The sequence below is a fragment of the Delphinus delphis genome, chromosome 1 (genome assembly GCF_949987515.2).
Source record: "Delphinus delphis chromosome 1, mDelDel1.2, whole genome shotgun sequence".
Lineage (NCBI taxonomy): Eukaryota > Metazoa > Chordata > Mammalia > Artiodactyla > Delphinidae > Delphinus > Delphinus delphis.
In genome coordinates, this window is record NC_082683.1 from 139882822 (window position 1) to 139910642 (window position 27821).

Consider the following 27821-nt stretch of genomic DNA (forward strand, 5'->3'; position numbering starts at 1 on the left):
GTCTGCTATCCATGTAGCTCTTTTCCAGAATGCTATGCAAATGGAGGCTTTTGAAGCTGGCTTTTCACTTAGCATGATGCTTCTGAGGATCCATCCATGTTGTTTTATCAATAAATACTTCAGTGTTTTTATTCCTGAGTAGTATTCCATTTTATTCATGTACCCTTCCATTCATTCGCCAGTTGGAAGGATATTTGAATTTTCAGTTTTTGGTGATTATGAATAAAGCTGCTATATTCATACACAGGTTTCTGTAAGAACAGGTTTTCATTTCACTTGGATAAATACCTAGGAATGGGATTACTGTGTCATAGGATATTTAACTTTATAAAAAACTGTCAAACTTTTTCCAAACTGACCTTACAATTTTGTAATTCCTCCAGCAATTTGAGAGCTCCAGTTGTCATTTTGCTTTTTACATTTTCCTAATGATCTGTGACAGTAAGCATGTTTTCATGTTATTATTAGACTCCATTTATCTTCTTTGGTGGAGTGTCTTGTTCTAAACCTTTTGCCCATTTGAAAACTGGATGGTTTTATTGAGCTTAGAGAGCTCTGGATGCAAATCCCTTATCAGATGTTTTCTTTCAAGCCTGTACCTTGTAAGGATTTGGCATCACTTTTGGTTAAGATAGAGACAGAACACTTGCATAATGCAGAAGGTAGATCTTACTATCATGATTTGAGAGTAGCCTTAATGGATAGCTGGCCCTGTTAATTATTGATTGGATGACCACCATTACATTTGATAGATGCCTTCAAACTTGGCAACTCTTATTCTTAACTTGCAGGACAGTTCAGTTCATCTCGTAAGAAGTTTCAGTCTCTCGCTCACTGAAGTTTGGTATTCTGTGTGCCTTTCTCCAGGCTAAAATTGTATTAGTCCTGTTGTTCTCTCTGAGCAAATATCTTGTATTTCCACAAGATGTCAACTCTGTATATACTCAGCTTAATAACCGAGCTTTTGCTTCTCACCCTTATTCAAACCCCCAATAGAGAATTGAGCTCCTAACAGTGAAGCCTAAGTACTTTATTGGCCATTGTGCTAGTAACGGTAAGTTAAAGAACCCATGATATGCACTTGAATACATCCCTCTCTTTATGTACTCTACTTATTGCTCAATGTATCATTATCATTTTTAAGACTCTTAAGAAACTTCTGGTCTTATTAAGAAAACTGATGCTTCACAGTAATTGCTTTTTAACCTTCAGATAATTGATTTAATAGATCTCCTGTTAACAGGACCAAATTTGTGGCTTGGCCTTACTATTTGAGATTGATATATTTGATTCATATGTTGGCATTTTCTCCTCTTTTTTCACTCAGTTTACCCTGTATCTTAAGTCTCAATGAGAGACTCTTCAAATCCTTTTTTGAAACAAAGTAGGGTACAAAAAATTGACTAATAAATCCTATAGAGACCGTGTTTTCTGTGACTCATAGTCTTCTAAAGGCAACTCTGGAATTACAGTAATGTCCTAGAGGGACTTTCTCCTTTGCCTACTTCAGTTTTAAGTTAAGAATTCTGAGATCTGGAGAGATTATAGGGCGTATACCTAATATATTAAGCACTAATGATATTCCCAAATCCAGGTCTTTTCCTAAAATATGATTATGTAAGGAATTCTAAAACATTGAAAATGGTAAAGTATTTAAGACATACTAGAAGCCAAAAATCAAAACCCTATCCTTGAAAATCACAGTAAAAGAATTTATTGTGATTTATGCTTGAGTATAATCAATTGTTTTGTTAATTCAAACAGGTATTTTATAGTTTTGCTACTTTTAGAGATTTAATCTAGTATGTTTTGTGCACTATTACTATTGATTGCAAGAGTGGTTATTACCAATATCATTTCTAAACTATTCCAAAACCCATACTGGTTTAAAAAGAAAATAATTTATGCTGAGGCTATGCCATTTTGTCCTTCCCTCAAAAAAAAAATTACCTTTTAAATGTGGATAAACAGAACTGGTCACTGAGCACTATTTTTTTCTTTATGAAACTTTCTTATATTCAAAACATACTTAAAGAACATAATTTTGGCTACCAAACTACCTGTTTGGCATCAATGGTAATATAGGTAAACTTTGACCCAAAGTATTCCCACATATTATTGCATTAAGCATGTTACATAGGAATTGAGAAGTGATTTCAAGGATTTTACACTGACTCCCCCCACTAAAATTTTATTTCCTTGTGCTAAATAAATAGAACATATACAGATCTATTTTAAAAATATTTCATCATACTAGGCAAATTCAAATCTGCCAACCCAGTTTTAGCCCAGAACCAAACCAGTGATAGTCAGGAACTACACAGCCACCAGGCAAACTGATTTCCTTTCTCGTTGGTTCTCTGTGGGGATAGATGAGTGAAATAAGGTGTCAAAGTCCCAGCGGAACATTTGTAAAAAAAAAATACCTAATTTTCTTCTCACCCAGGTTAGCCAGTGGATAGTCATGTTGTCCCAGTTGGCTCATTAGATTCCTGTGTGCCTCTTTGTCTTCCCAGAGAAAACAAAACTAAAAAACCCCCTTTACATCAGTCCTTATTTCAGATATAAGATGCCAGTTAACTATTTTCCCACAAATACCTTAAGCTCATTTTTACTTGAAAAAAAAAAATTTCCCCCCAAAACTTTTAGTAATGAATGAGTACACAACAACATTTGGATAGTAATCCCATGGTGCAAGGATTTCCTGCAAAGTACCTTTAATATGTTTGCATCAGCAGCAAGCATTAGGATGTTCTAATTTTGGCACCGTAAGTTATATGTGTAGCATTACACGTTAGATACCAAGTCACCACCCCAACCAGTATTTATCCATATGAATAGGAAAACTGAACAAAAACATAGTTCTGATAAAGGCTGCATTCATAAACCCAATACAGTTTAAGGTAATTTTTTTTTTTTTTTTTTTACAATCAAGGGCTGCCATTTAGGATTGTTTTTTTAATGATAAATAAAAAATAGGAATTATTTAGAAGATAAAATACTTCACTGTTCTTTACTGTTATTAATACAATATTGAGTGTTTTGCTATATAAAATATACTCCCAAGAAGTCAAAGTATTTAAAAACAGTGTATCAAATAAAAATCACAGCCATGTTACTGTTCAGCAACTCCATTCCAATAAACATTGGTATTGCATTCTCAAAAAAAAAAAAAAAAAATTGCAGCTGAGGCAAGAGCTCTCTGAAGCTTGCATTCTGGGCATGTAAAACACCTCACTGCATACTTTTAAGACTGTCACTCTGCTTCAGTAATTTGAACCTGCCACATTTTACTTCAACAAGTAAAGCACTCTGCTGAGAATACAAAAATTTATAAAAAGGCCATCATAAAAGATTAAACCTCGGTAGGCATGTAAGCTTTCTTTTAATAAAAACAAAAATAGTCATTGTCATCTAGTTAAATAAGTCTCTTTGTTATAGAATGTTCCAGTTATTGAAAAAGGGACCTTAAAAAACCCAACTGCCTATATCTTAAAACCCTACCTCTCTTGCCCCATAATACACACATTTGAGGGAAGAGTCATTTAATGTGCAAATTGGCAAACAAATGTGGAGGAGAGGGGACTTCTTGAAATGACGTGCCCAATCAATTCTTGGTTTATTCTTTTACAATATCAACTTCCAGAAAACTAAAATAACCAAAGTAGCCCTAAAAATACACAAAACAGACCTTCATCTTTGCATTCCTTTCCCAATAAACACAAAAAGTATGTACAGCATGTTTAATAATATGCAATATGCAAAAGCTTTGTGTTGCTGTTAGCAACATCTATACCCACCCACCCTCCTTATTCACAAGTGTACCTCTACCTAACACAATTACATCACTAAGCCTGTTAGTTTGAAAGGGTCTTCAATTTGTTAAAACTGGAAAATCTTGGTATAGGGGCTCCACTCATTTGACTCAAGGTTATAGACTTCCACCGTATTCAGAAACTCATTGCCATCAAATCCTCCCACTGCATAAATAGTGTTCCCTACAGTTGCAATCCCAGCATTGCTCCTTGGTGAAGTCATGTTTCCCATCATCTTCCATTCATTTCTAGTTGGATCATACATCTCCACACAACTGATGGCATGAGAACCATCAAAGCCACCACCTACAAACAGTTTTCCTAAAAGAGAAAAGAGACAAGGTTAATCTAGAGAGGCTAAGAAAGAAACCCTTAAATTGATCTTTTGCTAAAACAGTGGTTCTTGGTAGAAAAGACTGTTCATTCTGTCAGAAAGTATTTATTGAATGCCTACTAATGTAGCAAGCACTCCCTAGAAGCTGGGGATACAAATGGAATAGAGTTGAAAAGAACCCGTTTGTATGTGTAAGTCAGGCAATTTAAAGGAAGGGGAGGCACCATCTAACTACAGTGCAATTCTCACAACAATTCTATGTGGTTGTTTCTATTACTGCCATTTCACAGATGAAGATATAATGAACAAAGAAGTTGGACAACTTGCCTAGAGATGCAACTAGTAAGTGGCAAACCAGAGTAGTTCTGTGCACTGCAAGTTTTGGTATTAGTCCAGTGCATAAGAACTAAGATTCAAAGTAAGTTATAGGAAAGCAGGTTTCAGATAACTGAACATTTTCTAGAGCTCTCCAACTGTATAAAATGATTTCGGCATGGAAATTTCTTCTTGGAAACAGACTGAACTGTGACTATTTTCAAATATACATGCAGGGCAGTTAATAATTAAATTAATTTCAGACAAATAAAATGTTAGCATTAAATATTCTCTGGAGTTTAAGGAAAAACCTTATTAGTGATTCTCGAATTCATTATTTTCTCATCTGATTGTCACTTAGCCTACCTGCATCCATGTACTTACCCATAAAAGAACCGACAAGGCTCATAGTAGGCCAGGGGTTGCAGGCCAGTAGGCTACTTACTGGTGTGCCTACACACTTAGGCTCTTGCCAGTTGAGCCACAAGCTTTGTTCTAAAAACAATTCTAACTGAATTCATTATTGTAATTATGTAATTAAACATTATGTAAATCCATAAAATGGATGTGAAAACTGTGTCTACATATGATGATTTGCAAACACTTGTTAAAAATAATCTAAAAATACTGCTTCCAATTAGGCATGGAGTAGACAATTAGAAAAGACTAGATTTAGATGATTTCCATTTCTTTTGTTTTACAAATCAAATTTTTTAAAATTCTTGCTCTAAAGAAACAAACTCAAATTCCAAGATGATGCATTATGAGTATGATTTATGGAAGAAGATGAATTAATGTTATATATCCAGTACTGAGTGATTAGAAAAGACATTTCTAAAAGACAAACCACCAATCCCCACTGCGTCAGAAAAGAAGGCTAGTTCTGAATTCTTAATTATACAAGTGGATAGTTATCACTGACATTCTCTTGGAATTTTAGAACAAACTCTTGCTACTACCTACTCCTCAGCTCTCCAAATCCCAACACTCACCGCCGAGAACAGCCACTCCAGCTCCTCGCCTAGCCACATTCATGGATGCAATTAAAGTCCAGGTGTTATTTTCAGGATTATAACGTTCTACTGTGTTCAGACAATTCCAAGACTCTGCGCCTCCAATTATGTACAAATAACCACCAAGCTCACAGACTGCAGACTGGTGTCTACCTATAAAATCAAGTCAAACCAAAATTATTATTCTATCTCCCCAAACTGTAAGTGTGCACTACACATACCATTGATTCAGAGGTCTTAAAAAAAAAATCAACTTACGAATGTTAAGAGGAGCACAGCTTGTCCATGACTTTGTTATAGGATCAAATACATCACAATTTTTCAGTCCTTTTTGACCATATGGATCTGAGCCACCAACGATGTATAATTTCCCATTCAGAGCACACACTCCTATGTGAGTATAAAATAAGGTTATAAATTGATAACTTAATTATCATACTTAAATACTGATGATCTCAGCAGAAAAGTATTACCTGCATTACAACGATTAGTTCTCAATTCTGGAATAGGAGTCCAGTCATCTATGTTTGGATCATACATCTCTCCACATCTCAGGTCATCTGAGTGGCCATTTGATCCACCCACCACATAGAGCTGGCCCTATGCCAAAAGCGAGAGATTAATATTTCTGCCATTCTCAAGTTCTTAGAAAAAACTAAATGTGGGCTGCTTCTTCCTGCAATATAGTGCACTTACCATGAGTACGGCCATTTGAAATCGGGCTCTTGGTGTCCTCATGGGAGCAAGAAAGGACCAATGATCTGTATGTGGATCATAGCATTCAACTGTTCGAAGACACTCCTCTCTGTTATAGCCACCTGGTACAAGAACCACAAAGAGTTATGCTTAAAGTATTAAACTGGACCAGCCTTTCTGGTCTAGAATGGTTTAAGTAATCTGTACAAATGAGAAAAAGAATCTTTGTCCACACACTTAATAAGGTCACATTAGTTAATGTTTTAACTAAGTGCCTGTAACAGCTGAATGACAAAATTATGAGTGTAAGTAAATTGCTTAGTCTTGACTTGAAAATTAGGAGGGAACAATTACCCACTTCATAGTTTTTTAAGAATTAGAGACAGACATTAACTTGAAGGCTAGGCAATACTATAGTATTGACTTTTTATTTCTGTCTTCTTAGAATGTGGTAAAGTGGAATGTCACAGAAGAAGGCATATTAAATAAACCCTGTCTTCCAAAGTTTGCATGTCACAAGCAAGCATAAACGTCCACTTATAGAGGCTTAGCCAGTTGAAGGTTTCTGATAAGTCACTCATCCTTCTATTCTTACCTGCAGCTATGAGTTTGCCATTCATCTCTGCTGTCCCCAGACCAGATCGTGCGTACTGCATAGGAGACATGGGCTTTTCTATTAACTCATCTGGTTGCATCTCAAAGCTTAAACTTTTAATGAGTTTTGGAGTACTTGTTGGTGAGCTCTGTGGGCTGTTTCGCCCATGAAGGAAAATGACACAGAAAATACCATCCAGCACAGCCAGGCACAAGTAAGTGTTATCTGTAAGCACAAGAGTTCCATGTTTAAAGATGCAATTTTTATTACTTTTGGTTGCTGTGTGATCCTGAATTGGACTCCAGATTCCAGACAGGGGATGACCTGCTACTCTTTTCCAAATTTAGTTGCTTCTGAGTTTTTTCCTCAATCACTTTAGAAGTATTATATGGTTCCACTTAAAACTCCTTCTTAAAAAAAGAAATAGGGCTTCCTTCGTGGCGCGGTGGTTGGGAGTCCGCCTGCCGGTGCGGGGGACGCGGGTTCGTGCCCCGGTCCGGGAGGGTCCCGCATGGCTCGGAGCGGCTGGGCCCGTGGGCCGTGGCCGCTGGGCCTGCGCGTCTGGAGCCTGTGCTCCGCGACGGGAGAGGCCGCAGCGGTGGGACGCCCGCGTACCGCAAAAAAATAAAAAAATAAAAAAAAAGAAATAAATTGAAGGCAATCTGACAAGTGTAATACACTTACTTGAAGTCTTTTCTGAAGCAACGATTTTCCACTCGTGCTTAGGGCTTTGTATTGTAGCATTTGGAGAAGACAGACATCCAATGGAACTGCTACTTATCTGCTTATGGCCATTCTCACGTGGTGGCTTTTTCTGCAAAATCAAAAGGCAGCTACAGAAACCTAGCCAAAGACCATACCTGGTGTACCTTTGCTCCTGAGCTATTCCACAACACTGAGAAAACCCTTAGTACCCTCCACTTATGCATGACATTTATAGCACACCTAGGTTTAACACAAAACAACACTTTCTGACTGACACACATCACTGGCATTCTTCCATCTCCACTTAATAAGGAAACAACTACACCTACCCTGGTCAAGAAAAAGTTCAAGTTCAACAATTAAAAAAACATGTTGTGGGTCAAGTATCAGAATAGTCAAGAGAGGAAAAAACGGAACCTCCTCCTTCATAATCCACATAGTCTTTATATTAAGTATAGAATTTTCCAAAATGTTATAAATCTAAAACAGCATGAATTAACTGAGAGAATACATTTAACCCACTATCTCCATGAAACTGCGAAACTTAACTAAATCATATGTACTGGTATCCTTCATATTAGCAGACATATATCCATCCAATCTCTCTGAAAGTTATTTTATAGGAAAAAAAAGTGGCAATTACAAGAAATATTTACAAGTATATTTCTTTAGGATTACCTTAAAGGTATTATAGAGTGGTTTTCTAGACAAGTAAAACTACATCAAAACACTGAAGTAAAAATGGTAATCAGAAATTAAGGAAGCAATAATACTAAAAGAACCAAATATTTTTAAAGGAATACATGAGAACATAAAAGAGGGAGAAATGGGCAAAGCTGCAAATTTTCAAATGACTGTAAGAAGATTACATTGTACCCTCGTGTATGAGTTCTCTTTGATAGTTTTCTTCCAATTACTTTAGCTCTTGACACTTCCAAAGGATATGATCACATGTCATTAGAAGAGTCAAGATTACCCTGGTAGGAACTGCCTGCTGAATGAATAGGTACCACCTTCAGTACCTGGCCAAGTTTGCTCATCCACTTATTTTGATCCCCAGGGCCACAGCCTCATGGGTAGACAGAATCTCTAACAGAAATTTCTGTTTCGAGTGGAAGAAAAAGGCCATGAAACAATAGAGAAAAAGATTTTGATAGCTACTTGAAGCTGTGAAAAAACTATCAAGTTTGGTGTAAGCAATTCAGCAAATGTGGTTATAGCTTAAGTAGGCTATTTTGAGAAAAGGCGGAGAATGTACCATGCTAATGATTATAATTACATTCCATTTAGACATTTATTATGTACCTAGGTGTTATTAGGTACTTTATTCACACTGTCTCTTTTAATCCATTAAGGGCAATATATCTCCCCATTTTATAGGTAAAAATACTGAAAATAAGAGAGAAAATATGCACTGCCTAAGGCAATGCAAGAAAAATAAGGATTAGGAATTCTGAGTATAAAGCCACTCTTTTATACTACGATAGTCTGGTGTGTCCTGTGCTACTAGGAAGTACAAGGTACATAAAACCCTATCCCAATCTGTGGGAAGAAGGGATCCAAAGTAACACAAGTTGATGATGCTTGATTAAGAGCTTTCACTGTAGTAAGAAACCTGTTCTAATGTATGGCTTTAATTGAGAGAAAATCAAATGTGAAAAAAAAGCACAGTAACAATGAAGACTACTTGGTGTTATGTAACTAAGCCTTATATAGAAATGCTGGTTAACTCTTTTATGTTCCTTCCAGAACACTTTCAAACCTAATTCTTTACTCTCCTTTATTTTCAAACTTTACCCTATCAACTCCTCCCACTCAGCCCACCCACTGGCCCACACTTTCTTTGCCTCTGACCTCCCCAAGGGGTGGTCCCTGGTAGCTCTTTCTTTGTCAGCCACTGTCACTTCTGAAGCTAAGCGTTTCTTAACCTTAATACTCTCTGGAAATTATACCCACTAAAGGTTACAAAGTGGCTTCCTAAAACCAATGTAGAAGAGATATCCCTAATCTTCTTTTACATGACCTCCCAGAGGATGATTTGACACAGTTAACAATCCAGTCCTCCTTCAAACTTTCTTTTCCTATGTTAGCTAGCTTGTACAACACAATTTGATTCCAATGGCGGCTTCTCAACTTTTTCTCTTCCTGAAGCTTAGTGTGTTTCCTCATCCTTTTTACTTTATCATCTCTATTCATGGCACTTCCCTGGAATAAGTCACACAGGTCAGAGTCCTACTCACCCTCAAATTCTTCGTTTCCTTAATTTTCCGAATCTGAACAATCATTAAAGACCTTTGTAACTATAAATGTCTAGAGTCCACACTTTCCCCTTCTCGTCCTTAGATCACGCCCTCATCTTTTCACCTGAACTACTGCTTGTAATAGTCTACAAATTGTTCTCACAAGCTTTAATCTACCCTCTGTACCTGGTCATAAAAATAGAAGGGTTCGATGCATTAAGTAAAACAAACAAACAAAAAAACCCCTCAAATGAGCTAGAATCCCACGACCCAGAGACTGCCACCTGATAGTTAACTATCTGTCTAAAATATGATAATGAACATATAGATCTCTGCTGTATAGAAATACCATAATTTAACCAATCCCCCTATTGCTAGACTCTTGTCCAGTTTTTCACTATTATTAAAGTTGTGAAATATATCTGTTCAGATCACTCTACTCCCTTGTCTAAAATTCTTTGAAAGTCCCACACTACTTGTAGAATAAAGTATAATCCTCGATCAGATGTTATTTACCTACTCTCCCAGTCATGTGACCTGTAATTCCAACAGTATCCTCCTTTCACAGGTATCCTTTGCTATCTGACACACCTCTATCTGCTATGCAAACTCTTCCACATCCTCAGATGGCTCAAATGTCGCCTCCTTTGTGAAGTTTCCCTAGTTTTTCTCCTTTTGGTTCCACCCTCCCCTTAATGTCTTCCGTAGGTAATTCGTATAAATCTGTTCTGTTTTACCTACTCCTGTAAGGTCCCGGAAGCAGAAACTGTCTCTTACACATTTCTGGGCCCTCTTACCTAACATCACGGCCTGCCACTTATCAGGCACTCAACCACTGCTTGTTGAAAGAGTACTTTAAAAAACCATTAAATTACAGTTTAGAGATGTTTAGAGATAAGAGGGAAAATATGCTCAATGTTCAAAATACACAAACATGAACAAAATTCTCAACTAACTCAGCCCCAAAAGCTTTTTGTGAAAATAAAAATATTCAGCCACTATTGACACAGAACACCTGATAGTATCACCATACACGTTATTTCTGAGTCTATCATTTACCTTCTAATTATTAAAGGAAAACACCCATTAACTTGGGTCGACTCAGCCTACTTTATAGTTATCCCTCACAAATACAATGTTGAGCTAAAGGCCAAACAAAAAGAATACATATTGTATAACCATTTACATAAATTTCAAACACAGGCAAACTAATCTAATGCTTCAGAAGTTGGGATATAATGGCTTCCTTTGGGGTAGTGTAGGGCAGTGACTGGGAAGGGGGCAAGAGGAAGGCTTCCAGAGTGCTAGAAGTTTCTTCTTGACCCAGGTAGTGTTTAAACCAGTGGGTTCACTATGTGACATTTATGATTTGTATTCTTTTCTCTCTGTTATTTATCCATAAACTGAAAAAGTTCATACCTGAGTTTTTTTTTAAAAAATTGGGTCTAACAGTCATTCCCAATACAAACAACTATTTTTTATAATCTGACCAAAATAACATTTAATTTCTATTTTGCTTCATCTTATTGGCCCTTTTTCTTACTGCTTATAAATCCTACTTGATTGAGAAAAAAATCTTAAGTGGGGTTCCCTACTTTGTTCTGTTAGTTTCTTTTTATGTGGCAAAAATGGTAGTAATGGTATGAAAGGTATGCTTGTTTTCTCCCACAAGTGTTTCTGTGCAGTCATACTAATGAAGGTCTTCCACTTTCCTTTATTAAAGGAAAATTTCAGTATACTATAAAATGCTCTAATCAAATTTTAACCTGAGGTTACCTCAGATGTGCAATGTGTACCTGCACAAACTGAATGTGGTCATCATCACTGCCAAACACCTCAGCCTGTCCAGCTAGTAGGTTCCCATCAAGCAGCTTGTGATCGGCTGAGTAGTACAAGGTTTGAACCTGCAAAACAGCAACAGAACACCCATGTGGCTACTGTCTCCATGGCTACTCCACTAGTATGCAGATCACACAAACGCCTCAAGGTAACCTCCAGTGTGCTTCTTGAGCTTCTTGACATCTTACTCTGGCAGGATCCCAAAGTAAAGAAAATACATGTCATGGTGGTAAAAATTTAAAAAACAAAAATAAGATACAGAATCTTCTAATACTGGCTGAAGAGTCCTTGGCTTGGTTGGCTTGAAAGAAATCTTCGTTTTTTCATAGCTTCTATTATACAGCATTAAGAAAAAAAGGCACTAGTACAATATATAGGCTCTTAAAGAATATACATACTTATAATAAAATACTGAATATGGTTTACACCTTTGAAGAGTAAGTAGTCTAATGTGCATAAACATATTTCCGTCCTGCGCAAGCAATGTCAAGAAAAACAGATAAAAAACAAGTGCAAAAATTCAAGCAAGCTACAGAGATACCTCCCTTAACAGATGCAAACATATGGCTAATGCATCTGATTTTCAAGTGGGAAACCATATAGAATTTAAAAATCACCTGTTAGCCTTTTTAGAGCATAATGATAACTGCATTTTTAAAGGCCTAACAGGTTTGGTAAGCCTTTAGTGAATCCGAAAGGCTTAAGTGGAGGGATAAACTCAAGGTCACTCCACTGTTCCATCTGCATGTTTAATTCCCACCATTTCTCTGTCAATTTTTTCTTGTGTATTTTTCAAAAAGTAGCCCAAGTTAAGTGAGTGACTATATGTATGAACAACACCATTGAAAAACACAAAGCTTTAAAGATAAGAATCCTGTAAAGGAGTAAACACCATTAAATCATCATCGTTCTCTGCCCACAGCGGATTTTTCTTAGGAGAACTGGGGCAGGACTGCTGCTTCTTTACGTGTCAATACACTTGAGGATTCTTCTTGTTTCTTCAGTCTTGGGTATCCTAGTTTTGTTAATAAACCTATGGGGAGATAAATCAATGGGGAGGAACAACCATTAGAAGCTTTTACCTACTTGTCAATTTAAAGCAAAAACCTGTGAAGAAAAATTAAGAATCTACAGAAAATTTCAGTACCACCTCCCATTTCTAAAGCAAATTACATGCTACTTTAAAGAAAGTTAACAGCACATAATAAGCAAAGAAATAAAAAAAGAAAAGCAGAAGACCAAACTGAACAGTTCATTCAGCTCACCTGGACACCCCCCCTGTTTCTCAGCTTAGGGGTACCTATAGCAAAATTTAAATTCTTTAGGGTCATGGTTATAAAATAAAAGTGAAAGGGAATCCTTCATGTTATAGCAAAATAATTTTTAATAATTGTTGAATCCCATTTACTTTAAAACTAACCTCTTCCATCAGCTCTTCCAGACTGTCTCCATTCTCCCAGATGCTACGCTGCACCCAGTTGATTACCTTTGTGTACAATTTGCCATTGCTGGGCAAGCAAACATTATCTTCAAGCATTACCTCCAACTAGAGTTGGGAAAAAACAAAGACACATGGATCAGTGTTGAGCCTCTAATTCTCAATTTCATAATAAAGAGGTCATAGATGCCCAACTGCACTCCATACGCTTACTCTATTTTTTAAGGAAACCAGTAGCCAAAAAAAAAAAGAGAAAGAAAAGAAAGTAAACAAACTGGTAGGCAGAAAACCATTACACTGCTAAAAATAACCGTATGGTTTCAATGTATTGTCTTTTTCATAACCATTACTCACTTGCTTGAAACATGGAGAAAGATTACATTCCTGGAACTAAGTAGTATGTATCTCTTTATTTAACCTTTACATCTTTCATCTTTATAGATTTTACCTTTAGCCGTGGAAGTTTAAGAAACTCTTCCTCTTCTGAAATTTGTAACAAATGCTCCTGAATATAAGCATCAACCTTATTCAACAAACGGGAGTCTCCCATACAACTTGCAAAATTTCGGTAAGAGATGCAGCTGGTAATATCCATTCTAGATAGTAAATAATCACCACAAACCTTGGAAAAGAAATACATGAGTGCCAACATTTACATATTTTATTTAACAAATATGTAATACTCAGTGTGTAAGTACTATGTGGATATATAAAGATTAACCAAAAATCACTGCCTTAGAACAAGTTTAACAGTAGGAAGAATACATGTATACAAATGATAAACATCAAAGAATGCCATTCAAATATATAAGAAAACATGCAACAAACTGAAATGCTATGAAAATGCACATGAAATGTTCGGACAAGTATTTCCAACTAGAATAATAGATAAGACGTTATAAAGGCAGTAATCTGAATGGGGCTCTACAGGGGAGATGACGCTGAATGCACACAGAAACTAGGGAAGATGCTGCAACAATTTAGTTTGGCCAGAACAAAACGTAAGACAATCAAAATAGTTTTGGAAGAATAGCAACTATATTAAGGAGAGCCTGGAATTCTAACCTGAGGGACGTGTGCTATGACCACAAAAGGATTTTTAAGCAGAGTGAGGGGCTTAGCAAACTTCTTCTCAAAGGGCCAGACAGTAAGTTTTTAGGCTTGTGGGCCGTACTTTCTCACAACTACTCAACTCTGTCACAGCAGGTGGAAAGCAGCCATAGACCGTATGTAAATGAAGGCTATGTTACAATAAGATGTTATAAAAGCAGGCAGCTGGCCTCAGGCCTGCAGTTTTCTGACTCCCACATTAGAGGATTAAATGCCTTTTTTCCTGTAAATTATTAAGCACTTCTCAGTGGCATTAAATTCTAGAAAGAATACTTCTAAAGAACAACCGAGAAGTGTAGAAGAACGGAGAATTAAGGATATGAGTTATATGATTAACTGAGAAAATCAAGACTTACCCTGCCAGAGAAGACTACTGAAAGAGCAAGATTGTAGCTTGAATTATCTGAGAGGAAGTGTGACCCTGCTGTGTTACATTGGCTAAACAGTTAAAATTACATACATATTTGGTTCTCTAGGGGAAAAAAAGGGACATTTTCAAGTTCTTGAGTCCAACAGATGTCTTATAACAAACTGTACACACTAATCATATAAAATAAGACCCCCTAGTAACAGTACTCCTTGTATATTACTTCTGTTACTCTACCTGCTTTACTCGGTCCATCTTCAGCTTTTTTGCTGCAGAATAAACGTCTTTGACTAATTCCTTATCGGCTTTCAACCTATTAGAAAAAAGGTTCTTTATCATTTATCATACCAAGGCCTTGAAACACAGACACTTAATTTAAATAAATTTAGAGGGACTTGGAATTTCATTCCCTAGTTATATGATGTACTTCAGAGAACTTACTGAGCAGTGTAGGCATAATTCAACAAGACTTCAACAGCTTCCGGATTGAGATCATCAAACTTAACATGAGAAACTCGGTGAGGATCACTATCATTATTAAAGATTTCAAATAAATAGGGGCTGCAGCAAGCCAGGACTGCTCTGTGTGCTAACATCTCATGGCCACAGACCTGCAAAGTGAGGAATTAACATTAGAAGCATTGTGGACTATGTATTTCTCTAGCTAATTATTACATCGTATCCTTCATCTTACATTTCTGTGTAAATCATTCTTTTTTAAACTTATTTCATTAAATGCCTCCTGTGAAAAACAAAACAAGCCAATCCAAGAACATATGGTTTTTAGTAATGAAAGATCAATTCTGTAAGTTTCCAATTACGTTTTAAATACCTGAAGTCGAACATCACAGAACTGGCCACTTTTCCTCAGGGCATTTAATTTGGCAACAGAAGACTCAATGAAATTTTCATCTTCAAACATTAAATATCCATTGGGAATCATTTTTCCTTATAATTTGGCTAAAGGGCAGAAAGAAAGAATGAATGGTGATTTTTATAACATTTTAAAGAGTAATGCAGTATTTTTAATTTTCAAATTTCATCCTATCAACAACACATAAAAATGTTATCATACAAAAACATTGCTAAAACACCACTGACACTGAACATCTAAGCCTTTGTACCCCTATACTTTGGTCCTAAGTCTTTTCAAGGATTCATACAGTAGTGTTATGGTGTCCCAGCAATTTTGGCCAGGTTTCTATTCCTATTAGTACATTCATTGTGAAGGAGAAAAAAAATGTAAACCCAGCCCTGCCCAAACCCATATAACAAGCAACTGAAAAGCCTGGAAGGATGTGAAGTGGTCATCACATATAGATTCCTTGGTTGGGGCTGCAGTCATTCCTTTACTCACTGATATATACGACTAACTTACATTCTGTTCCCTTTGCTCTACTCAATATTCTGTGATAACCTATGTGAGCAAAGAAGCTAAAAAAGAATCAATATATGTATAACTGTATATGTATATATATCACTGAATCACTTTGCTGTACACCTGAAACTAACACAACACTGTAAATCAACTATACGCCAATAAAATAAAAATATTTAAAAATTCTGTTCCCTTTGCACGTTTCATATATTTTAAATCACTTATCTCATAAACATACAAGATAGAAATGTATGTTCTTTAAAAAATTTTCCATTTCACCGTTTCTTGTGAACAAGTGACTAATGGCTACACAAAATGCATCATTAAAAAGTGGTAATAGAAGATTTCACTTTGAAGTAAATGATTTATTTAAATTCAAAATAGTTTATAGAAAGGAAAATATAGGAAAAAAATTTTTTCTATGAATATTACTGACTTCGCCTTTTAAAAAAATTATGAAAGGCTGTTAGTGTACTTGGCACAGTCTTCAAAAAAAAAAAAAGTGTGCACTGGGCACTGACTATCCACTTACCTACTATACTGGTGAGAAATGTATTTCCGGGGTGTTTTAAATAATCAAGGACAAAGGAAAGTCAGCGCTTTGTTGAGGTATGAAGACAGGTGGCTGAAGTGAAGGCAGAGGTGTCTGAAGCTCTAATGGTGATTCCAAAACTATCAGGCTTGAAAATGATGTAATCAAGTCCTTTAAAGCTATAGACACGAACTTCTTCTGTGATAATCATGCATCATAATCTGTAATAATGACAATTGTTGGATATTCAGAATGATCAAAGACTGCCAATGATCTAGGTAGATCAGATCATGCAAAGTCCTGATCTTGAAGACATTTTGAGGTAAATGGCACAATACAGAAAATAACACGAATGCTACTATACATAAGCATTTTCATTTAACCTGCAACCACTCAGGTGATTAAAAAAAATAAAATCCCTCCCCAGAAGGAGCTAGTAACTTTTACCATTTAAGTGAGATACACAAGCACAAAATTAGAGAAAAATATAAATATTGGTTAATTCTAATATTCTTTACTATTAGATTCCAACTAATATACAAACATGTGTTCTGTCTGTTACCAGCCAGCAAGCAACCATCATTATTCCCCGACATGTATACAATGTTACAGTCAAACCAGATATACTGTTTCCCAAAATGTGCTCTGTAGGTACCCACCTCTGTAACTTCAAGTTTCCTTTTCTTGGAATACCCTTAACCCAACCTCTGCCCGCTGAAATCTTACCTCCAGAGCCCCTGCCAAATCCCTTCAGCTGAGTAGTTCCTCCCCATCCTCCACATACTGAACCCTCTCTGAAAGTGTGTATGTGTGATCTTCCAGCTGGTCTGTACTGGCTTATCTTCCTTGATTCAAGGCCTCTTGAAGGCAGAGCCTCTGTTTTCTTTATCTTTGTATCCTTCCCATCTCTCCCCACCAAAACAACTAGCCTAGAAACCTGAATATAAAGATGAGTAATTTGTTGAAATGAACTAAATAAACAAAAAGGAAAATATTAATGTCTGTGCTTTGTATGATCATTTTTCTCATATACAGTAATAAACTACCAATGGAACAATTCTGGTTCAAATCAAATCTTCAGGGAAATCACATTCAGTCCTCCCCCCATTTTCACATGTCATTAACTAAAAGTGTCAAAGTCAGATGGTACTTAGTTTTTAATCATCTGAACTGCTATTACACCACTAATTCAACAAACCAGAACTAAATAAGAAATTATGTGAAAGATGTGCATACTTTTTAAAATGGACATCTTCAAATTACCTGTATTTTCCTTATATATCAATCAAGCCCACAATTCTAAATCTAACAATTATGTTAATGTGTATGGTCCCTTACCCCAGAACCCACTTGAAGGCTAGTCCAGTTCCATTTCAACAAACTATTGTATTAAGTGCAACACATGCGCAATCTGTATCCCGTACGCCTTCACTGGTTTCTCCATAGCTTAGGTTTTATTTCAAGGAAACCTGAGTATTCTGTCTCAGGTTGGGACTGTTGTCAATGCTTACTCCTGCAATGAAAGTATTTCACACCTTTATGTAATATTGATTTCCTCTGCTCTACACTTGCATCCAGATTAGTTAATTCAGCTTTTCTTAAGAAACCAGTTCTAACAAAACAAATGTTTTCCAAGTAACACACAATTCTATGTACAGAGAGAACACACTATCCAAAAGAAACCTTCAAACATTTTCAGCCAAGACCTAGCTCAAGTTGGGAAAATCTATGCAAGGGTGAAAGGGGGGGACCCCTCCATGCAAGTTATGTTGGATATTATTAAAATGTATGCCCTCTGAAAAACCAAAAACAAAAGGAGATTTATAAGTATTTTAAACTTTGACCAGTTTTATTCAGTATTTATTTGTAAACTAGCCTTGATCTTACCAAGAATAAAAGTGGCATCTATAAATATATACATACCTCGTTTTACTGCACTTCACTTTTTCTGCTTCACAAATACTACCTTTTTTTTTTTTTTGCAAATTGAAGGTCTGTGGCAACCCTGAGTTGCCAGCTGATGGTCAGCATTTTTTAACAATGAAGTATTTTGAAATTAAGGTATGTATGTTATTTTTAAAGACATAATGTTTTGGACACTTAATAGACTCCAGCAGAGTGTAAACATAACTTTTATGTGCACTGAGAAACCAAAAAATTGGCGTGACTCGCTTTACCACAGTGGCCCAGAACCAAACTCACAGTATCTCTGTGGGTGTATTTGATAAATTGAAAGTTCTACCTTAAATTTATTTTGGAAAACAACAAGAACAACAAAAACCTGGATGGTTAAAACCACTTCAGTCCTTTGGGAGAAAATACTGGAGAATTTTTGGAGCAACTCTTGCCATACAAATTTGTACAATATTATTAGTTCTGCAATAGAGTGAGTACTACTACGTTAGTACTCGATGATTTTCTCGTACAGCAAGGTCTTAACATGAACCTCATCTCTTTAACATCTGCTGATCCGTATAACCCTACTTGATTTTAAAAGCTAGCCCAAGTCCACTCAACATTTAAGTTAATGCAACAAACTTTATCTAATTACTGTCCTTATATACTATATGCCCCTACTCTCACCCACCCCCAAGTTGGAGGAGGTCACCTCAGCTTCTGCCTGCAAAACCATGTCTTTCAAAGTTCACATTCACTTTCAGTAAAGTTAGTGTGGACAAATTGAGTTTTAAGCCATTCCACAGAGTCACAGATCTCAGTTTGGTCTATGAAACTCAAGCTCAAAAACTGATGGAATAAAAATGTGCGGAGAATTTTTTATCTTTGAAAAGCCAAACCAAAAGCCCCAACATCCCAGGCTTACATACAATTATAAAATTTAGAATTTTATTTGATATTTAAAAAACACATTCGACTAATCCACTTTTAAAATTAAAACTGAGATCAAATGCAATATATTCTGGTAAACAGTCTTCAGTTTCTTCATATGGCCAGTGCAAGAAAAGGGATACAGATGACTTATAAATGAGTAATTAAACTGCTTTAGTAAAACCCAGAAGTTCACATGTTACCACAGCCCCCCAAAAGATCAGCTGAACCCAAATACACTTCAGTAAGCCTTATCAAGGAGCTGTAAAAAATGTAGGTACAATATGACCTGCCCCCAAATTCTTCTTGGGCCTTCAGTAAGAGCAAGATAAAATGTTATCAAACTTTCAAAGAATCCTTAAAACCTCAAGGCAAATTACAAGTATTAGTTAAGTTTCAAGGCAATCTTTTGAGGGTAGCCAACTCACAAAATAGTAACCTACTCCATTTTTAAAGGACAGACGTTATAATACAAAGTAAGTCAATGAATCTTTTAAAAACCAGAAGTTATAGATTCCCAATGTCTGAAACGATCCATCTATATCAAAACTCAACCAAACTCACTCACTCACTCCATGCTTTTAACCTCATTGTTCTGTAATCCTTATATCGCACAAACATTTATGGCTCCAAACATATGGCAGGCACAGTCTGGAATGGGATGCTCATAACACAATGAAGTTAACTCCATTCCCCAGCCTTGAACACTCCACAGACCAATCAGAAAGACAAACCAAGCAGTGAAAACAGTTCAAACAAAAGGGGGAAAAGGTATGAAAGCACACATATTCCAGAAACTGCAGCGATCTCTGTTTAAGTAGACTGTAGTTTGCAGGATACATATGGTAAACAGTAGGAGAGGAAGTAAAAGAGATCAACATTAAGGTTTAAACAGAGCAGAATTTTTAGCACAGAGGCATAGGACACTAGCAGAAATACAGGGGATGGTCTGGAGGAATGGGTAAAACATGGATGCAAGGAAATTATTTATAACCCTTGCTTATCCTAACTAAGGTAATAAGGATATTTTAGAGTAGATATGTGGCATCAATATCAAAATTAGAATTCCAAAAAGCATAATAGAGACATTTTTAGTTTGCTGCATGCTTAAAGTCAGGAAGGAAAAGAGGAGTTTGCTTTGGGACATTATAAGGCTGAGGTACCTGTTGGGCATCCAGGTTGATACCAAAAGTGTAAGTAAGGATAGTGAGCGATGTATCGGTTTATAAATCATTTACAAGGCGGTAATTGAAGTTTACAAGTAAATATAATCGTGTACTTTCTGTGGTTCTAACAAAAACTCAGAAATACTCCCTTATTCATTAATTCCTCCATTTACACTCTCTAGCACAAGGTAGGAGGCTCCCCAACCCTCTTGTAGATTTGACTATACAATCATACTGTTGAAAAGTCAATGAAATTATTTTTAGGGGTACTTCATCTTAATATCAATGATTAAGACAGTTCCCCAACAGGAAAACATTTTGCATTAAAAAAACAACAACAACACTTATTTGCGAAACACATTCAATTGCCACCTAAAATATCCTTCAATCAAGAAAAAACAAAACCCCACTCCAAAGTATTGGGGCGCCCAAAAAGTTCGTTCGGATTTTTCTGTAACTTCTTACAGGAAAAACCCGTACGAACTTCTTGGCCAACCCAATAAGTAGCCAAAAAGACACTAATTTAAAACTAAAACCAAAACCTGGAACACTTTGTTTTGGGGGGAAAAGTCATAAAAACAGACCTGCAAATTAAGACAATTAAGAAATTAATATTAACTAATGATAGAGATTTCATCTATTAGGAAAACAGAGGAAAAACCATTCTGGGTCTCCTTTAGGTCAGTGATGCTAGTCCAGTTTTACCTCTCACTACCAAATTATAGACATTTGACAAGTAGCCTGCCAGCTGGTATTAAGTTATAGTATTCTCAATCCAATTCTAAACAGTGTACACCTCATCTCCAGATATACAAAGAATAACTTTAGGCATGATTATGCCTAAAGCTACTCATACTGTTATCCTTAAACAACCACCAGTGCTAGAATTATTTTAAAAAAATATGTCTCTGGTAGTCTAGTCCATGCTGTACTTGTTGAACTGTTTAGAGTAGTACTATGCTTACAGGGTTGTTATTTACTACTAGACAGAAGATCACCACACGCAAGTTCTCAAAGAACAGCTTGATGCCAGGGTGTTCTAATCCTCCATGACTGACAACAGACATTAAGGAAACAAAAATAAACCCTTTAGGCCTCTACTTATCTAGTTTTTGAAACGTCGGCGCCCTCAAACAATAGATCTGTCTACTTTGTATTGGGGGAAAAGTAAATCTATTTCTAAAGTATTTGTGGTTCAAGTTTCCCTACGGTCTATCCTCAATCTGATACTGCCTACTACCTTCCTACCATCATGAGCTTACAACCAGAGTCCCTTTGCAAGATGCGCAGAAGGACGGAAAAACAGCAAACCTCTCTGCCGATTTTCTTTGGCAAAAACAAAGTGGCGAGCGCCCCAGAGTGACTGGAGAGTCCTGCAGTTCCAGGCCTTCATCCCCGCGCGGCGGGGCGGGAGCCCACTCCGAAGGCTGGGAGGCAGAGCGCCCAGCGTCTGCACACCCCCGCCCGGGATTGGCCAGCCCCGCAGTCATTCAGCGCGACACGTCAGGGCAGCCGCTCCCTTCCTCCCTCCTCCCGCCCCCTTCTCCCCGCGCTTGGCAAGAAAAGCGGGCAACGTGGAGCGGGAACAAAGGACCCCGCGGCCCACGGCGATCAGGGGCGCGGTGCCACCGTACCCCAGGCCCGGGGTACCGATGGGGCCCTGGACCAGCTCCCCGCCCACACTCGCCGGGTCCTGGGAAGGCTCACGGAAGAGAGTCCAGACCCCGGGCCGACCCCAACACTGGGCATCGATTCTTGACAGCAGGAACGGAGATTCCCGCGCCCTCCTTCTGGGAGGTCATCCCTGGCCCGCGCGCGGCGTCTTGACCCAGGCCCCCGAGGACCCCTCGTGTAAAAACTTCTCGCTCCTCACGCCCTGCTTCCTCGACTCCAGCGCTCTCCGAGGCGGCCCGAGCCCGCCCTTGGCCGCTAACGCGATCCGGCAACCACAGCAGCACCGGGAGCGCGAGGGCCGCTCGGCTGCGGCTCCTCGCCCCCAGAGAGCGACGGCGGCAGCGGCCGCGGCTTGGGGCGTCCTCCTCCCGGCACCCGGCACCGCTCCGCGCCATTCCCCAGTTCGCAGTCTGGCTGCGCCCTCTTCCTCCTCCACCGTCGACGGGACCAGCGCGTATTACCTGGTTCATCTCTGAAGAGATGGAAAAACTCATCTCTGGAGCTTCAAAGGGGAGCAGAAGGAAGCGGGCGGTAATCGGCCCAACGGAAAGCGTCTCGAGGCCACCGAGAAGGGAGCGACCGAGCGGGGAGACGAGCGAACAGCCCGCAGAGGCTGCGAGGAAGGGGAGCGCACCGGAAATTCGCAGGGACTCGCTCGCTGGCTCGCTGGCACAGCGGCGCTGAAGCCGCAGGCGGCGAAACTGTGGCCAGCAGTTCCGAGAGACCGACCTCCACGCGCGTCCCGGAGACACTGCCCCCGTCGCAGCCGCCCGCTAGCGCCTCACCCCCTCGCACGTCACCACGTGCGCCGCTGCCGTAGCCGCCGCCAACGCCTCCCCGACGCTTCCGGCTGGAAAGCGTCGGCAAATGACTGGCGAGCACAGCAATATAGCGCTCGAGGCCCCGCCCTCCGCTGGCCCCGCCCCCACCCTTTTCCCCCGCCCTGTTTGGTTCCGTCCTGCGCAGCTCAACTAGGTCAAAGCAAGGTGATCTTTGGAAGAGCGGGTGCTCGGGGCCCGACACTTGTCGCGCCGTCGGCCCTCGCCCTTTCAGGGCGGGAACTGGTTCCCTCCAGCCGCCCTCACCTGTTCTGCCATCCCCTGGAGGCACAATATAGCCAGACAGATTAGACGTGAGAGATTAGATTTTTCGGCGTCAGACGTACATGTAGGCAACAGCCCTAGGACTGGAGCTGGCCGCAGTGGACGTAAGAGTCTGTAGCTGCCCGTCTGCCCTTACCTTTGTAGGAGGGTGGTGCGAGGAGGAAGCGTGGTGATTGTGAGGAAGAGCAGAGGCACGCCGACGAAAAGGGGTGAGAGGATTCAGTAACTTAGAGAAAACAATTGGAGAGGTCAGAGAAGGCCTAATATTATATCAGTGTTGCTCTGAAAAACTGTTTACTTCTACTTTACGTCCCCGGGATTTGTTTTGTCTCAGTGCAGCTCTCCTCTCGGCGACACTGAGTCAGCTCTTTGCTGGACTTGCCCTCTTGGAAAAAGAAAATAACCTTGAGACCAGATAGCAACCTTAATTACCCCCACGCACTCACCCACCTTGTCCCCAGAAGACAAACCTGTTCAGGGGGAACGTGGGGTATAGCAGGCTGACAGCAACTTCATGGGACTCTGAAGGGCACACTGGAAAGCTTCCTAGATTGAAGGTGAGGGGATTTCGTGAGGTAAACTTGTTTAGAGTTTGGCAAAAGCTTCCAGGTTAATGTCCTGTTAAGCCTATCCTGATTTGGTGAGGGCGCTTAAGCCGTCTACACCTAACCTTGTTTGTATCTGATCCCTCTGCTTAATTAGTAGACATATTTCTAGGAGCTCTTTGTCATCACTCCCTACCATTCTTTATCATTAACTATTTCGTATATGCTTATGGGAGCAGGAAAAATGTTGGGGCCCTTCATCTGCAATAGAAGCTTTACAACTTTTTAGTCTAAAATATTGAGGCAAGGAGATTTTTGTTTTGTTTCCAATTCAATTGTGGAAGGAAACAGGGTCTAAGATATCTATAATTCTTATACCTTTCTTAAGGAGAAAAAGACTGACATTTGCCACTGGCCTCTTGTTTTTGTCTTCTGATAATAATTGACAGCAGTGTTCACTTTTATTGCAAATGAAACTATTCGAGTACATACCTTTTACATTCCTTTAATACCATAGACTTCATCTTTCCAGAGAGAGAGTATGAACTTCCCACTTCAGGTAGGCACATGACTTTGTGGCCTGCTGGACACATGGTCCCACTCACTGTACTCTAAATAGTGCCTCTGTGACCTGAAACAGTCACCACTTTCTTAAAGCTACAGTGTGATCAGTCAATGCATTTTTGCCTTGTATGGAATTTCACATTTGCATATTACCTTCTCTATGAATAATGACAATTTATGCATTCCATTTGTCTTCCAGGCAACTCCAGATTTAAGCCTATCTTTCCAATTACTATATAATCCAGATGAAAATTTAACAATGGAACATTGTGGACAATTTCAACCCAGTAAAGTAATAAATTATAAGATTTCACTCAATATTTTAATTACACAACGTATATTTGGACAGTGTTTAATAAAAATAAAAACTATCAACTTCTATTTTATGTCAGGCACTGAGAGAGATAAATTAGGGATTGATGCCAACCTGCAATCTGCCTGTTTTCCTCTCTGATCCTGCTTTAAATGTTGTCCCAGTCCTAAACTCTGGCTTGTGTTTTATTCTTTATGTATTAGTTTGCTAGGGCTGCTGTAATAAAGTACCACAAACTGAGTGGCTTAAACAACAGATATTTATGGTCTCACAGTTTGTACTTCTAAAATCAAGACATCTGTAGGGTCCTGATTCCCCTGTAGGCACTTGAGAAGGATCTGTTCCAAGCCTTTCCCCTGGCTTCTGGTAGTTCCTTGGTTTGTGGCACCGTAGCTCCAGTTTTTACATGGCATTTTCCCTATGTGCCTGTCTGTGTGTCCAAATGTTCCCTTTTTATAAGGACATCAGTCGTACTGGGTTTGAGGCCCACCCTAACCCAGTATGACCTCATCTTAACCAAATCTCCATTTCCAAATAAGGTCACATTTTGAGGTACTGAGGGTTACGACTTTAACATGAATTTTGGAGGGGACATAATTCAACTCATACCACTTTTGTTCAGTGTTTCTCCAAGTTTGGTCCACGGACCACATTTATCAAAATAACGTGGATGTTCTTATTAGAAAGGAAGGTTCCCAGGCTTCACCCTAAACAAGTGATTCTCAGATGAGGGGAGTGATTTTTTTTTGCCCCCAGGGGACATTTGGCAATGTCTGGAAACAGGACTGGGGAGAGGTGCTACTGGTATTGCTGCTAAACACCCTACAATGCACAGGACAGTCCTCCACAACAAGAAAATGATCCCACCTCCAATGTCAACAGGGCCAAGATTAAGAAGCTGTACCCTAGAACTGCTAAATCAGAATCTCTGGGGCCTTGAAACGTACATTTTGACAAGCATCTCAACTACTTTTACCCACACTAAAGTTTGAGAAACACTGCACATACAAAAACCTTTTCTAGGCGTATGTGCGTGCTCCATTTTGTTCCAGATATCAGTTACCTCTTATTTATTAGCCATGCTAATTATGATAAGATAATCTAATTAAGTATTACAATTTAGCAATTCACACAATTTATATGTCTTCCTGTACTGGAAACTTGTTTCTATTTTAAAATTTCGATACCATATTACATTATTTTGGGTCAACTGTCTACATCCTCTGGATGCCCTTTGTCTGATGAAAATTGTTGCCAATCTCTGGCTTTGGCAAAGCAATGCTGTACCTCCTCCAGTCCACTAGTTTCTCCTGTACTCAGAGTGCCTGCCTTGTCTGTTTCATATATTTCTCTCATCCCTTGCAGTCATGCTGCTATTCTCTCAATTTCTTTCTCTTCTTTACTTCTGGCATTTGAAAATATTTTTAGGGTACATTAGTGGTGCCTTAAAAGCAGAAACAAGAAAATGGTAGAGTCATAAAAGACACAAGAAGCACAGGGAAAAAATCTTAAAACTTCCATTAAAATAGGTCATTGGACACTGTTACGTATTTCAACGTATGACAAATTGAGAACTTGATGCCTCTCTAAAAAATTGTTTTAAATATTCCCTTTTAGAGAGAATCTTCCATTTTCCTGATAAAACTTCCATAGAGAACAGGCAAGCTGTTCAGAAATATATATATATATATATATTTAATCCAGAGATTATAAAATCAGATTATTTTGGTCCTGCATTATCCTTACTGACTATTACATTATCCAAGCTGACTATTTTACTAATGACTTTTTGCTAGTTTTCTAAAGTCATCACTGCTAAAAATTTGAGAACAACTCTAGCCTCCTGTTCCAACAACCAGAATCCCCTAATAGTTTCTTTCTCTTTCAACAATTTCTTAGGAATTAAAACTTCTCATGTCATTCAAACATACTTTCTGTGACGTTATATGACCTTTAAGCCAGCTACCTCTTTGTGGCCAGCAATCATATATTCAGCTCTTGAATTCTAAAATGCAACCTAACCTTTCCAAAAGCCTTCATCCAAAAAGTCTTTTCTTTTTTTTTTTTTAAATCGACTGCTGAGAATAAGCAAGGCATGGAATAAGCAGCCTTTATACTAAGCTGAGTTTTTAATATAAATATTAAAATCAAACGTATAAACAAAAGTGTGGTAACATATAGCACAGTCTGTACAGTTCGATCCAGAAAGAGATCTTTTGTGATATTTGCATCCAAAATTTGACACCTGATGGAGGAAAGTTACACAATACAGTTCAGCCGGACTAGCCAGCCAACTGTTGCTAGTGTAAACTGATCACTTAACATATGAAGTCAAGAGACTACTTCAAAAAAATCAGAAAGGATAAAGCAGTGGGGTTGTAACATCAGTTCTCCCTTCTTCTATAATGCTTTCTACTGTCTGAAGGAGACCAGAGTGAAGCACAATGAGAAAATGATGAAATTTTACAAGATTCTTGTGAACTGGGCTTTCGAAACTACTGAAGACGGAAAGTCATAAAATTGTCATCTAAGAATTCCTACCCTGAGAGTAATCCCTCCTGGCCACAATTCTCCAAAATTGGTACCCTAGGGAACAGAATTATCAAGTGAAATGTTATCTTTCCCAGTCATCTCTAATGTCTTACTAGAGAGAAAAATGTGAAAGAAAAACTTTGGTGGTGACATATTCTACCAGTGCCCTTAAAGGTGACTATGCGTAAGATACCCTCCCTCTCAGTACCCACCAATCCTTCAAGACCCAATCAGCACTTTGCCACTTCTAAGAAGTGGGCTCAGATAAATGGAAAGAGTGCTGCAATTGGAGGTCTAGGTCCAAATCTTGGCTTTGTTACTTAACTATTTAAGGAAAATCTCTTGTCTTCTTGGTGACTCTGTTTTCTAATGTTCAAGGTGGGAACAATAATACTTGCCTCACAGAATTCTATACTTGGCGCATGGAGGGCAATGAGTAGATATTTCTTTACTTAAAAGCCTCCTCCAATTACTCCAGCATACATGACTTTTCTCCCATCTCCCTGAACCCTGGCACATCGCCTATAAAATTCATTTGTCTCTTAATCTACCTTGGGGTACCTTTATGCTCGCAGAGTTAAGAGATGAGTGGTTTGAAGCATAGCAGCAACCCAGGCTCTTAAGCAGGTTGTTCCTCTGCCCTCAGACACCTTGAAGTGTTGGATGAATGAATGTCTAAACCACATGTGCCTCTCGTGCCTCTTTCTGTCAGACTGATGTT

At 38.5% G+C, this 27821-nt stretch overlaps 1 protein-coding gene across 2 annotated transcripts; it reads right to left on the reverse strand.

The window, feature by feature from the left end:
* Window positions 1–1676: 1676 nt before the first annotated feature.
* On the reverse strand, window positions 1677–22941 carry IVNS1ABP (influenza virus NS1A binding protein). 2 transcript variants are annotated; one of them, XM_060035335.1, is made up of 15 exons: window positions 22505–22941; window positions 16378–16598; window positions 15300–15427; window positions 14909–15078; window positions 14705–14780; window positions 13439–13612; window positions 12973–13098; window positions 11510–11617; window positions 7453–7582; window positions 6769–6993; window positions 6174–6295; window positions 5951–6077; window positions 5736–5867; window positions 5457–5630; window positions 1677–4136 (listed from the first exon to the last, which is right to left on the reverse strand). In XM_060035335.1, the coding sequence occupies exons 3-15, from the start codon at window positions 15408–15410 to the stop codon at window positions 3883–3885; spliced, it is 1929 nt and encodes a 642-aa protein (XP_059891318.1). In that variant the 5' UTR covers window positions 15411–15427; window positions 16378–16598; window positions 22505–22941; the 3' UTR covers window positions 1677–3882. The 2 variants fall into 2 exon arrangements, with proteins under 2 accessions (XP_059891318.1, XP_059891329.1); XM_060035346.1 differs by lacking the exons at window positions 12973–13098; window positions 13439–13612 and having other exon boundaries at window positions 22505–22930.
* Window positions 22942–27821: the final 4880 nt, after the last annotated feature.

Bases quoted from the DNA above. Each gene is read 5' to 3' on its own strand.
- IVNS1ABP (XM_060035335.1), bottom strand. From the start codon at position 15,410: ATGATTCCCAATGGATATTTAATGTTTGAAGATGAAAATTTCATTGAG. The intron at 13,613-14,704 runs GTAGAGTAACAG...TTCTTTTCCAAG, and splicing joins AGATGGACCGAGTAAAGCAG to GTTTGTGGTGATTATTTACT. The intron at 5,868-5,950 runs GTAATACTTTTC...ATACTCACATAG, and splicing joins AACTAATCGTTGTAATGCAG to GAGTGTGTGCTCTGAATGGG.